Genomic DNA, 14,364 nt, shown 5'->3' with positions numbered 1-14,364 from the left:
GTCAGGTCCAAAAATTAGGCCTAAAAATGGATAGTTTAAACCCAAATATTATTCTTTGCACGGACCCGAGAATAAAAATACGATGTTATTCATTTAGTCCTATGTAAGCAAAATACTACCAAATAAGACTATTTAAAACAAAACTATTTCTCCCTTTTTTTTGTATTTTTCAAGATTAAAATAGCTACAAAGCATAAATAAAACTATTTTTGTCATTTTCATTTTTATATAAAGATAAAATATAAAGAACTATTTTTTTTTGTATTTTTCAAGATTAAAATAGTTACAAAACGTTAATAACTTTTTTTTGTAATTTTCGAAATTATACAATGATAAAAACATAAAGTACTATTTTTATATTTTTTTTTAAGTTTAAAAATGACTACAAAACATTAATAAAACTATATTTTTTTATAATTTTAAAAATTTTCCAAGTACAAAAATAAGGTACTATTTTTGTATTTTTTTCAAGTTTATGAGAAATACATAAGCTAAAATTTATATATATATTTTTTTGTAATTTTTCTTTTGCGACGAAATAAGGTAAAATAGTCAAAATAGCTATATTAGACTCAATTCAAATATTAACGTTTTGAAGCCCTCTTTTTTCTTTTTTTTTATTTTTTTATTTTTTTTTTATCTTTGATAAAACTAAAATTCTAATTGAGCTACAAACTAAATTAACTCCAAAAATACTAATTAAACTCCTAACAAAAATTATCATACACAATTAAACACCAATTAAAACAAAATTGCATAATTTGATATTAAATGCTAACAATGCAAAATATTCCTATTTTTGTGACTTTCATTTTTTTGTAAAACGAACTTAATTAAATACTAAATGAAAATGTGATATATTTTATATTTTTATTAATTAAAACAAATAAACATGCACTCGTAAAAATACAAATAATTATACAAAAATACCACAAAAATAACAAAAATTGCACACAAAGGAAAATTATTTTATTTTGATTTTTTTGGGAGTAATTCTTTCATAGGGCAAAAATCACGTGTTTACACCAGTGCCTCGTGCCTCTCGACATATGGTCTGAACCGACCGCCAGCTTCATGATCATCAGTCGGGTGTAACGGTGGTACCATGATGTATACATCTCAATAGTAGCCGCATGGATCAGTGAAGGTGGTGACGGAATCAGGTCCTCTCGCTGCTCCCAAACATGAACCTGCACCTCTAGCCATGCTACAATTACGTCGTCCACCCTTGAACGATCATCCCGTTGATAATGTGTAGCCACCTATGCAGGCTCCCTCGGTATAGTCTGCGGACGGTCAAACTGGCGAAGTACCTGCTCTGTAGCATGATGCTCCACAACATCGAGTCACATCAGTGGGACGGAAGTGCTCCAAAGCTGTCGGTCGACCGAGCAATAATCGGGCAGGCCAGCTATCAACTCGTCGCTTTATGGCGTCCAGATGAACTATCAAATAATAACATAAAAGTGAGTATGCGCAACACAAGTGAATTTATGACAAGTAAGTTTAGGTACATATTTATCTGTGCGGCCTCCAGCATATCCAACACATCCCTAACAAGGGGGAGATTATGATGAGCATCAATGCCTCGGTAGTTCCCACATCGGAGAACCCACCTCCTAGCTAGAGGAAGAAACGGAGGTGCTACATTCGGAGGTAATGGTGATAGAGGTGGTTGCAACGGCAGGAACCGCTCCCAGGCCCAAACCTAACATACAAGGTTGACGTAAAATTTAAGAGTCATTTTGACTATATAGAATTGGAAGTAATGAACAGAGTATTCGAATATGTTGTCACCTGTAAAAAGGCAGAAAACCACATATGTTGCTCTGGGTGCCCATGATAGCCCGACACATACTCATGTACAGGTAAGCGAGAACAACAACACCCCAATTGTACTTGGGTAACTAATCTGGCTGCTGAAGATGATGTAGAAATCACATACTCACTAGTTTTCCCAAAGTGTTCGGGAACAAGGCACCCCCAAAAAGAAGGAGCAGCGCCAACCTCGTGTACCGGTGAATATGGAGATCACCTGTCTCGGCGGTGATGTCGGGGTGCAATACCTCTAAATGTTGTCTGATAGCTGTCACAAAAATGCGACTGCCCCCTCTAGCTGCAGCCTCACCCTGTGGCCTGAAACCAGTAAACTGCTGCAGCAAGTCCGAATACTGGGCACGCGTCATAGATCTCATATACTGAGGCAGTGCAACAACCAGTCCATCAACACGCAGCCCATGTAAAACCTGAACATCTTGAAGCGTGATGGTGGCCTTGCCAATGGGCAGGTGAAAAGTGTACGTCTCCGGTCGCCACCGCTCTATCAACGCCATGATCAGAGACTAATCGAGCTGGGGGGCACCCCATCTCAAAAATCCTATAGAAGCCCGTATCACGCAGGCGATGGACTACGCGAAGATGAAAAACTCTCTCCCTCAAAAAATCCCACAAGTCGTTCGGTCTCCTGGCGCGGAGACTCTGATCCACTAGCTGTCCCTCCCATACGTAGGCGGACCTATGGTCGCCCTATAACACTAATATCTGATCCGAGGCTGATCCAGGATGCACATGCGGCACGTCCATGTCGTCTACTGTAAATTAAACAATATTAATTGTGTGTTTGTGTTGTAATAATTAATATTTAATTATTTAATTGGACAGAGTAAATATCTATGGGTTCCAGGCTCGACATTTGAGGCTCAGTAACACCAAGCTATCATGAATTCTTATGTGTGTCAGTTTTAATATTTTTACAATTTTGTTAGTGTTATAATAATTATTTAACTGGACACAGTATATATCTATGGGTTCCAAACTCGATATTTTAGGCCTAGTAGCACCAAACTATCCTGAATTCTTATGTATGTCAATTTCAATATTTTTACAAATTTGTTTGTGTTATAATAATTAATATTTATTTAACTGGACACATTATATATCTATGGGTTACATGCTCGATATTTGAGGCCCAGTAGCACCAAGCTATCATGAATTCTTATTTGTGTCAATTTCAATATTTTTACAATTTTGTTTGTGTTATAATAATTAATAATTAATTATTTAACTGGATACAGTATATATCTATGGGTTTCAGGCTCGATATTTGAGGCCCAGTAGCACCAAGCTATCCTGAATTCTTATGTGTGTCAATTTTAATATTTTTAAAATTTTGTTAGTTTTATAAATTAAATATTTAATTATTTAATTGGACAGAGTAAATATCTATGGGTTCCAGACTCGATATTTGAGGCCCAGTAGCACAAAGCTATCCTGAATTCTTATGTGTGTCAATTTCAATATTTTTAAAATTTTGTTAGTTAATTAATTTTTAATTGGACAGGGTATATATCTATGAGTTCCATGCTCGATATTTAATTTGACAACATATATTAATTTGTTAGTTCTGTGTGTTTGTTTTATAAATTAAATAATTAATTTTTGTAAAGTGTAATTTTGGATAGAGTTTGTAGTTAGTAGATACTTAAACTATAGAGACTCTACGCTAAAAGACTCTATATTTTACTACGCTAAAAGGCTCTATATTTTACTACCCTACAAGGCTCTATATTTTACTACTCTAAAAGGCCACCATTCTTTAAGCAAATAAGTAATATAACTAAATAAAAACAACAAACATATGAACATAACATTCACGAAATTACATATAAAACAGTAAAAGAAATTTATGGACATTTTTATTAACAAAAAAAAATTATTTCTCAACTTTTAACTATTTTTTTAAATACTAATAATTTAATCTGGATAAAAATAACATACAAATTTAATCGCAAACAAAACACAAATCAACGTGGAAACACATTCAAGAAAACAAATATGCATGGTTATACGAGTTTAGACATAGACTAAATCCGAATACCTCGATTTATGTTTTTAGAAATGTCGGAAATTTGAAATTTTGAGCCCTAAACAAGGATACCGCAACAATCGAAGGCTTGGGTTGTATGCGGGACCTACACTCTTCACTTTTTGTGTGACGGGTGGGGCCTAATTGATTTTTTTTAAATTGAGGAGGGGGGGGGGGGGGGTACCGCTGGAAAGGTTTTTTTTTTTTTTTTCTAATGAAAGACTTGTTTCGGTCGTGGGGAAGAAGGAGACTTTATAATTTAATAGAAAAATGCAGTATAATACTGCACTTTACTAAAACACAGTATTATACTACATTTTCCTTTAACGACTAAATTTTTGTTAAACTAAAACGTAATATAATACTGCGTTTTAGTTAGAAAAGTAACTTTTTTAACTGTATAAAGGTATTTTGAGTCCCAAATCATTATTTAGGTTTCGGACTCGAGAAGGGAGAGGAAAAGAAAAAAGGAGATGCTATGCTACTGATTGTATTAAATTATGATTAACTTATTAACGTAGTTATTTTTTTAAAAAATTTGGGAGTTTACCATAACGATCTTTCACTACTCTATAACTCCATAAGCCATTAAGGTTGTTAATCACACGCTCTGGTCCCATGACCATACCTCATTAGCCCGACTTGATTTTATGTTTCCTTATAACTCAAGCATACAATGATACGACCCTATAAAAATATATTACATTCAAGTAAGATCTTTATTAATATAAGTTAAATTATATTGATTTTACAATTCATATAACTTATATTTTTTCTTAGAAGTATTGTTGAAGGAAACGTTATAGTCACTGTCAATATAAGTAAATATATAACAATACATTATTTGCCATTTCTCGCCATATTATTACAAATTAATATTATTATAAATATTTTACTTATGATTAAGGGGGCACGCATCCCGCGTTTACCCATGGTGCAAGAAAAGGCCGCACTCTAAAAGGAAAGGGCATGATGTATGCAGCCTATCCCTGATGCAAGCATCAATGGTACCCGTATTGAAACAAATATTTTACTTATGATTATCTTATGTAAATGATTTATTTGTGTAAATATTTTTTCCACTATGATGTTTTTGTAAAGTCTGAGAAGTTCAATGGGGGAAAGCGTAGAACTCCAAAAGTTATCAATACCACAATTGCAAAAGAACACATATATAATTTGTTCCGTTAGAACACCAGATAGATATCGGGATAAGCCAAAGAAAACTCTGAACGCTCGAGAAGCAGAAGAAGAAGAAATGGAGAAGTACTTTGGGAACGCGTACCGGGGCGACCCGGGAGTGCCACACGCCGACCCGGAACGGTTCGTGAACATATGGATAGGGTCCGCTGCTTTCTCCGCCCTAACTTTTATCAATCCCTACATGTGGACTCTCTCCAATCAATACAAGTACTCACTTTGAATTGCCCCAACTGTCTTTTTTTTTTCTTTCATATTTGTTGTTAATTTGATAAAGTGTTAATGTTTATGCTGCTAATTTCTTGTTCTATATAGTCTGCTTACAAGCCAGGGTCTGTCGGAAACAGCCTATCCGCCCTATCGGGTAGGGGTAAGGTCTGCGTACACACTGACCTCCCCAGACCCCACTTTGTGGGATTTTACTGGGTTGTTGTTGTTGCTGTATATAGTCTGATTACAATATTTTAGGAGTAGCATCAACTTGTGGTTGTAAGAGTGATAAGTGGGAAGTTTAGGGGATTAGCAAAGTCCTATGTAAAAGCATTAGATGACTTGTAGTAAAAGTTAGGAAACAGGAAAGGGATAAAAGTTAGAAAGACGTGTGAGTTAGCGGGACGGCGAAAAGAGGGTTAAGATTTGAACCAAGTTAAGCGTATTAGGAAATGATCCCCAACAAGTTTTGAGAAGAGATAATACAGTCTAATAGAGATGCAAATGGTATTTGGATCAATTGCTCGATGCAAATAATGAGACTAACGTCACAAAACCTTTGCTTCACTTGTAAAATTAGGTTTGCAGAGATGCAATGAAAAATATGAAGGCTAGACCTGTTGTCCAGGACCCCAGGTGATTTTCTATATATATGTGTGTGTGTGAGGGAGAGAGAACAAAGGAGATACTCAAATTTGTGCTAACTATGATGGTATTAAATTTTATAGTTTATATGATGAGACTTTGGGAAAGAGTGATGAAGCATAGACATAAGGACATTGTAAGGGTAATTGATAACTAATTTGAATTTATACATTTAGATATGTAACCGACACTATTTTGGTTAAGAAAGTTGATGAAATTCATAGAAAAAGAAGAAGTATTTGCATAGGCTATTCATTGGCTTATAGAAAACACATGATACAACGCCAATAAAAGTCAATTGATAAGTGGTTGGGAAGAAATAATTTTGTATGAAAATATGTTGATATTATAGAAGTTATGTTGAAAGAGCAGTCACAAGTTTGAGATAGTAAAGGAGAGTAAGAGGAGTTTCCACAACCATGGGTTACCAGGATTCGCATTATCCCATATCCCGTTACCTAGTTATTGATGAGCTAACCAGTAGTATTCAAGATGAGGTCTCGAGTAGTATTTGCAGATGATGTTGTGTTAATTGCTGAAACAAATAAGAAAATCAAAAAATAATTGAAAATATGGAGAAACTCTCTAGAGAGAAATGATTTAGGATAAGTAGAAGTATGTACCTATAAGAAGAAGGCAGGTGAAGTAAAATTAGATGGGGCTATGCTGTCTAAATGCAAACTATTTCTTATGTAGGTGGTCTTTCAAGAGAATGACTTGATAGATAAAAATATTACTTGTATAATTAAAATAGGAGGAGGGCTAAGGGAGCTTTATGTAACAAAGTGCAAGAAAAGTTTCATATAACGGTTGTAAGAAAAAATTGTATATAGGAGTGCATGTACTAGAACCATGCTACTAACTAACCTTCTACTTTTCTAATTGCTCGACTACCAACCTTCTCCCCTAATCCTCGACCTCATGTTCTCCTATATAGGGTCATGTTTTAGGAGAGCTGAAGATGTGCTATTTTTTGTGTGATCACGTCTCACCAATTATTCCCGGTCTACTTCTGCCTCTCTTTAGACCTATCATTGCCAACTCCTCGCACCTTCTCAGTGGGGCATTTGTACTTCTTCTCTTCACATGCCCGAATCATCTAAGCCTCGCTTCCCGTATCTTGTCCACGATGGAGGCCATTCCTAAAAGTCCAGCATATCCATAAGCTGAAAATTATAGAGATTTAAATGTTATGATGGATGTATCTTACCTTATCAAAAAAGAATTAAGATGGATGTGCGCCCACTTAAGATTGGATAAACAAAGAAATGCTTATATCTAACAAAGGGTAGAAGACTACATGCAGCGTATATAGAGGATGTATGAGAGAGGTCGTATAAGATGCTTCTGTAAGATCGTGCAAAAATCTGCAAATTCGCTGGTCTATAGATAAGCAGTGAAGGGACTAATTGAGACACATATGAAGGGAAGCTATCTGAATAGACTTCCAGTCACTCCAAAATCAAAGCACATGCAACTAAAAACAGAGTGCAGTAGAAGCAAATGATCTATACTACAATGGACCTAGGATTTTAAGGTTACAGTGCTTCACTGCAAGAAGATGTATTGGCGAAGATGGGTCGGGTGGGAAAAAAAGTAAAAGGGAAGAGAAAGTAAAACAAAAAAGAAAAGAAAATAAAGAAAAAGAAAGGGCAAAAGAATGTTGTGTTTTAGGGAAGGGGGTTGGGTAAGAAGAGTGATAAAGATAAGAAAAAAAGAGTCTGATAAGAAAAGAAAAGAAAATAAAGAAAAAAGAAAGGGCAAAAGAAAAGAAGAAAAAAAGAAAAGAAAATAAAGAAAAAAGAAAAGGCAAAAGAATGTTGTGTTTTAGGGAAGGGGGTTGGGTTAGAAGAGTGATAAAGATAAGAAAAAAAGAGTCTGATAAGAAGTGTCTTTCATCCCAAGTCAAAGGCAATGGTTGCTCGAGCACCCATCGAACTCTATGTGAATCCACCCCTGAATCTATACAGGTGATGCCAACTAGTTGTTAATAAAGGTTTAGATGTTGTTACACTTACATACATTTCTTGGCCTTTTGAAGTGTTGTTAGACTTGCATCAGATTTGGTGTTGTCCCTAATCTTTATTATTTGGTTAGGAAATTGTGTCTGTCTAAGGATAAGGAGTTTATCTAGAGAACCTCTAGTCTTTAGACTTCTAATTTGCTTTCATATAGCGGAATGCAACTTATTTAGGATCAGGCATGGTTGATGGTTGATGGTTGAGTGATGTATCAACTTATGATGTAACAATTGAAGTATAGTGGATGTCCCTTTGGTGTCGTAAAAACTACAAGCGAGGTCTTTTTTCACCTTGTAAGCTCATTATTTTTTTTGGATAGATAGGTAATTAACCTTCAAAGGTGTTACTGATATCCTTATGATAAATAAAGGGGTTGACTTTACCTTACGGGTTTCTCTTTGAAGGTTTCAGTAAAAGATATTGAGGCAGTCTTTATAGCAAAATAGATATGAGCAAATCTATTCTTGATCAAGGGGTTTATTAACGGTTGTTTTATGCGCTCCATCTGACCCTTGTTCCGTCCATGTTGAGAAGTCCATAACATTGTCTGCGTTTCCGTTTAAGATATTCCAAAATGGAAATATCTGTTAATATAGGTTGTTTATTTAGGTTTCTACACCTTTTTAGTGGGTATACTAAGAATTAGTGTAACCTGGGGTAATTTGTGGAAACAGTCAAAGGAAGGTGTAATGCACACAGTAATGCCTCCTCAAAGAAGAAGAAGTTTGAACTTGGAGAATACTACACTAAAGGGATGGAGGAATAATTTTCTGTCTCTGTTTTCCCCCTTTTGGTTTCACCTTTCTGTTTGTTATCACATGGAGAATATTATCGTAAATCTACTTCTTGGTTTTCCTGCTCTCAACGGATTACACAAGGCAAAAGAAAGCTTGGTAAAGAGGTGGGAGATCACTAATTTGTGAATGATTTCTTGTGAGTTTTCCTGGATGGCATCGCAAATAGTGAAATATTTTTGTTTGTGCCTACTGGGCTTCTATCTTGTGGTAAGAGTGTAGTTCATGATGTGTGGTTTCGGTGCACGTCACGGGTTTGAATCCAGCCGTAGACAAAAGCCCGGTATTTAAGTGGAAAAAGGTAGAGGAGCGGGCCCACTATCCATCGAGTTTCGGACCTTGCGCTACTGGTCCTCACGGGATTTCTCGGTTATAAGAAAAATAGTGAAATCGGCTTATAAAGGATAAGGTAGAGAGAGAAGTAGAAAGTTGAGAATGAACGTGATTGTGGGCCTTTTACAGTAGTTCCTAATCCCATCGATTATCAAACTGTTGAATTGTGGGATACGACTTCCTAATCCCTCTAGCTAGGGCATAAAACCAACTAAGCAGATAACTAATTTACATTACAACAATCACATAATTACAATCAGCTCTATTGTTCCATTCTTCCGATCATATGTGCATGGACTACATCTTTTGTGTTTGCTATCTTATATTTTTGACAAGAACAACAACAACAATTACCCAGTAAAATCCCACAAAGTGGGGTCTGGGGAAGGTAATGTGTACGCAGACCTTACCCCTACCTCATAGGGCAGAGAGGCTGTTTCCGATAGACCCTCGGCTCAGAAAGACGGAAATAAAAAACAAGAAAATACAATTCATTAGTAATTCTAGTAGAAACCGTAATAGTAACATAAGCATAACAACCAAAAGATAAATGACATGCAATAACAGTAACCAGTATCTAAGGCCCGGGGCTAAGATAAACAACAAGGATAGTGTGGACTCAACATAAACTGCAAGCCATCTAAGATCAACCCTAATCCAACCCTGCCTCACCTCGGGTATGAAGTAAGGAAAGCTCTACTACCCCCTAACCTACAACCCTAATGCTTGACCTCCAGACCTTCCTATGAAATGCCATGTCCTCGGAAATCTGCAGTCGTACCATGTCCTACCTGATCACCTCTTCCCAATACTTCTTAGGCCGCCCTCTACCTCTTCTCGTACCCACCACTGCCAACCGCTCATACCTCCTCATCGGAGCATCAAGGCTTCTCCTCTGCACGTGCCCGAACCATCTAAGTCTCGCTTCCCGCATCTTGTCATCCACAGGGGCTACGCCCACCTTCTTCCGAATATCTTCATTCCTAATCTTGTCTATCCTAGTGTGCCCGCACATCCACCTCAGCATCCTCATCTCTGCTACCTTCATCCTCTGGATATGGAGGTTCTTAACCGGCCAATACTCTGCCTCATACAACATGACCGGTCTAACCACAGCTCTATAAAACTTACCTTTGAGTATCGGTGGCACTTTCTTGTCACACAAGACTCCAGATGCAAGCCTCCATTTCATCCAGCCCGCCCCTATACGGTAAGTGACGTGCTCGTCGATCTTTCCGCCCCCCTGAATCACCGACCCAAGGTACTTGAAGCTATCTCTCTTGGGATGACCTGTGATCCAAGTCTCGCGTCCCTGCCTACTTCCCTCGACTCAGCGCTAAACTTGCACTCCAGGTACTCTGTCTTAGACCTGCTCAATTTGAAACTCTTAGACTCGAGGGTCTGTCTCCAAACCTCTAACCTCTTGTTAACACCGACCCTCGTCTCATCAATTAGAACTATGTCATCAACAAATAACATACACCATGACACATCCCCGTGAATGTTGTGTGTCAGTGCATCCATCACCAAGGCAAATAAGAATGGGCTAAGCCCAGAGCCTTGGTGTAATCCCATAACAACCGGGAAATGCTCCGAGTCGCCTCCTACAGCCCTAACCTTAGTCTTAGCTCCATCATACATGTCCTTGATCGCTCTTATGTAGGCTACCGGCACGCCCTTTGCCTCAAGATATCTCCAGAGCACCTCCCTAGGGACCTTGTCATACGCTTTCTTGGTTTATTCTAGCAGGTCGTCTCTCTAAATGTTTTCTTATCTTTTTTCTTATTAAATTATGTTAACACATCTCTTTCTTTTGGGTGTCGTTCTCCATAACTTTCCACCTCTTCCAGCTAAGTGACATTCCTTTGCATTTGAACGACAAAGGAGCAGCTCATTAATGCTAAGTTGAAGTCCTAATCCTTCTCAATGTTTGTTTTCCTTCTGTTTTTCATTAAGAACAAAGCATAACATTGCTGAGTACAAAAGAAGGATTGGAGCTTCACCTTAGATAAAGCAAAACTATGAAAAATGCAGGAAATTTTGCAGTTGCTTCAAACATGAAAAGTGGTCATAGAGTTTTGCACCACTTCTAAAGAAAGGAAAATCACTCTCCCGCAAACTTGGTCTAGTGAGAGCTGTAAGACCTGGAAAATTTCTCGAGTACTGCTATGTTCAGGACGGCCGTATTAGAGCATGAAATGTATCTCTTTAGAACCATTTCATATTCACTAGACCAAAACCATACATGAGAACAGTAGAGTGCTTTTGTTAATCAGCTTCTTGAAGATTAGCTGTTTGATCTTTCATGTATTGCTTAGTATTACGGAAGGAGAAATAAAGATGGCAGACGTCTATATTTTTCGCAAAAGGGGGTGCAAAGAGGGTGGTTCTCAGGGAGACTGAGTGAAGGTGTAGTAAGGGTAATATGTGGCTCCCTTCTATTTCCCAAGTTCATTTTTCAAGAAAGTTCTTGGGTCATTGTTCTCCTCCTTAGCTCATCTGTTTATCACTTTACACTAACAGTTGTAAAGTCTTCAACTCTCGAGATCTAATAAAAGGTAAGAGTGAATAATTGATTAAGCATAAAGGCTAAAGCATAATCCCTATGTTTTTAACTGCCGCTTGATCATTTCTCTTAAACAACAACGTTTGGAGCTTCCCGCATGATGGTGCTTGTATAACGTTCATAATTTGTGATGGGGGCTCACTTATCCTTCTTGATCTCATTAGAGCTATTCTTCTGAGTTGTGGATGCCAGTATAGCTTAGAAACTTTAGTTTGACCTAGGTGCTCTCCACTATGGCTAAATCTGTGCCCCAGTAGGTGATTACATTTTGCCATGTTGGCCACCGATATTGTCAAGTAGTGGCTCAACGACACCCATACTACTGCATGACAGAGATTTCTAAAAATTTCCTTTTTGCTGTGTGTCTGAGCTTTTGAATGTGTTGTTATGTGCAGCTGGCATGACAAAGCCATGCTCTTTGAGCAACATCACTGGAAGAAAGCTCTAAAGAAAAATAAGGATTACGAATTTAAGGTACTCGATGCTTCTTAAGTTTCTTATGTAATGATGTTCTCCCTTATACACTATAGAGTTGTATAAAAAAAAAGATTGTTTCAATGTTTTTAGTTTATTACTAGGACGGAATTACTCGTTTCTTTCTCTCATTTGAGTTTTCATTAATTGCAGTGGAACCAGTACATGGATAAAGATGCACGAGACTCGTACTACTTCAATTGGCCTGTTTACTTTCCATAGGTTTCTCCAATGTATCAGCATGCTGGTGCTTTTTTTTTTTCCGAAATCTCTAGACAGGAAAACTATTGTAGCTTGAAATTTCTGTTGATACTATGAATTCAAACATTTTTCTAAACCTCGTACCGTTTGGTGATATTGCCATGTTGCTGCATGGCTGCTTCCCTTAGTTTTCTGTAGTTAATGGAAGTGCTTGGTCTTCTATTTGAACTTGAGATGACAAAAGCAGGTCGGACGATCCATGTCATAGAATTCAGATTATTTTCTTATAGAGTCACCACATGCGATGTGCAGAAACAGAAGTGAGTGGAGAATGAAGTAGTTGCTCTATTGTACTGGTGGGTTGCAGCTGATTGCATTGCTTGTGCTTCATAATATTAGTTTATCTTTTATATGACCCGTGTAAAAAAAATTTAATACTATAATTACAGGTAATTATCCATAAAAGGTGGGATTAGTAACCTGGAAAATCGGTTACTTGCTAACACATGGAGTACTAAAATATCCAAACAGACCCTAGGAATTACATAACATTGTTGAGTACAAAAGTAGGATTAGTGCTTCACCTTAGATAAATCAAAAACTACGGAAAAATTGCCAAAAATTGGACATCGCTTCAAGCATGTAAAGTGGTCATAGAGTGATAAATGGATCACCTTAAAAAATGAATTGAAATTTCATTATGACATGATAAATGGTGGTGCTCGGCTATAGAGCCGAGCTGTGATGCCCACCTACAGAGTGTAGTCCTCCCTGTATTCTTGGACGTAGATGTTCGTTTTTATTTGAAATGAAGATGGATAAACATGCACTTGAGCCTGAAGTTGATGAAATTCTGAAAAACATGGAAGTGGCGCAAGTTGGATTTTTTTTTTTTTTTTTTTTAGGGGCAATGTGGATACCTATAGAATTTCTGAAGTTGATTTATATATAACAGATGGTGAAGGACAATTAATGGAGGTTAAATGAAATTTCTAAGATGCTTAGGATTGGGTCCATTGCTAGTGCCTCCTACTTTTGACTCATTTATTGCAACATACAATCGATCCTTTTGAAGGGAGCCTTGGAGCAACGGTAAAGTTATCTCTGTTAAAACTGTATTGTGGTCCGGGCCTATTCCGGAACCGCGAGCCCACATGGGCTTTGGGCTAAACGGGCTGGCCCGTATGGTCCGGTCCCAAGCGGTCCTAGGAGGCCACTGTGGGCCGGTCCTGCATGTAGAGACCGCGAGCCTCGGACCATTTAGCCCGGGACTAGCTGGCGGGCCCAACGGGCCCAACGACTATTTTTTATTTTTTTTTTTAAAATTGGCCAACGGTTGGAAGTTTAAAAACTAGCCGTTGGCCTGCCAATTTAGCCGTTTGGCTTTTTAAAAAATAATCATTTGCCCCCCAAACTTTGTTTTAACCCCAAACTTTTTATAATTACACTTTTTCCCTATTCTCAACTATAAATACCTCCTCATTCTTTCATTTTTACTTACAAAATCATCAATCTCTCTCTAATTTTCTTCTATAATTGCTTACTTTATTATTGCAATTTGTGAAAAATTGTGAAGTTGGTTAGGAGGTCCTCACTTTTGGTATACAAATATTTATAAGGCTTTATCACTTTCAGATGAGGAATTTGCTACACTAGCAGATGCAAAAGCCTCAATTAAAATAAATGCTCAAACAATTTATAATGCTTATCAACTTGCCTTAGATTATGCTAGACCAAATGTTCCAACTCCTACTTCGTCTAGTTCGCAATCATCTAAAAGAACTGTGAGCCTAAAAGCACTTAGTTCTTGGACGGAGTTCAGGGATTCTCAAGGTGATAATATTGTTGATAGTTCACAACTAAATGAGCTTCTAGTTTATTTGTCGCAAGGACTTGAATTAGAGAATCCCGACGACTCCTTTGATGTTTTGGAATGGTGGAAGGACAAAGAAAAACACTATTCGGTTCTTTCAACGATGACTCAAGATATTTAAGTATTCAAGCTTCAACAGTGGCATCGGAGAGCGCTTTCAGTCAAGCGAGACTTCAAATCGG

At 37.3% G+C, this 14,364-nt stretch overlaps 1 protein-coding gene across 1 annotated transcript; it reads left to right on the top strand.

The window, feature by feature from the left end:
- The first annotated feature begins 4,964 nt into the window (after positions 1–4,964).
- Positions 4,965–12,445, top strand: LOC107791287 (uncharacterized). The gene is made up of 3 exons (XM_016613328.2): positions 4,965–5,275; positions 12,030–12,108; positions 12,262–12,445. Exons 1-3 carry the CDS (start codon positions 4,980–4,982, stop codon positions 12,328–12,330), a joined length of 444 nt encoding a protein of 147 aa, XP_016468814.2. The 5' UTR covers positions 4,965–4,979; the 3' UTR covers positions 12,331–12,445.
- Positions 12,446–14,364: the final 1,919 nt, after the last annotated feature.

The sequence above is a fragment of the Nicotiana tabacum genome, chromosome 10 (assembly GCF_000715075.1).
Source record: "Nicotiana tabacum cultivar K326 chromosome 10, ASM71507v2, whole genome shotgun sequence".
In the NCBI taxonomy this organism is placed as follows: Eukaryota; Viridiplantae; Streptophyta; class Magnoliopsida; order Solanales; family Solanaceae; genus Nicotiana; species Nicotiana tabacum.
Note: the sequence above shows the minus strand (reverse complement) of the source record. Positions and strands in the feature narration are given on the sequence as shown.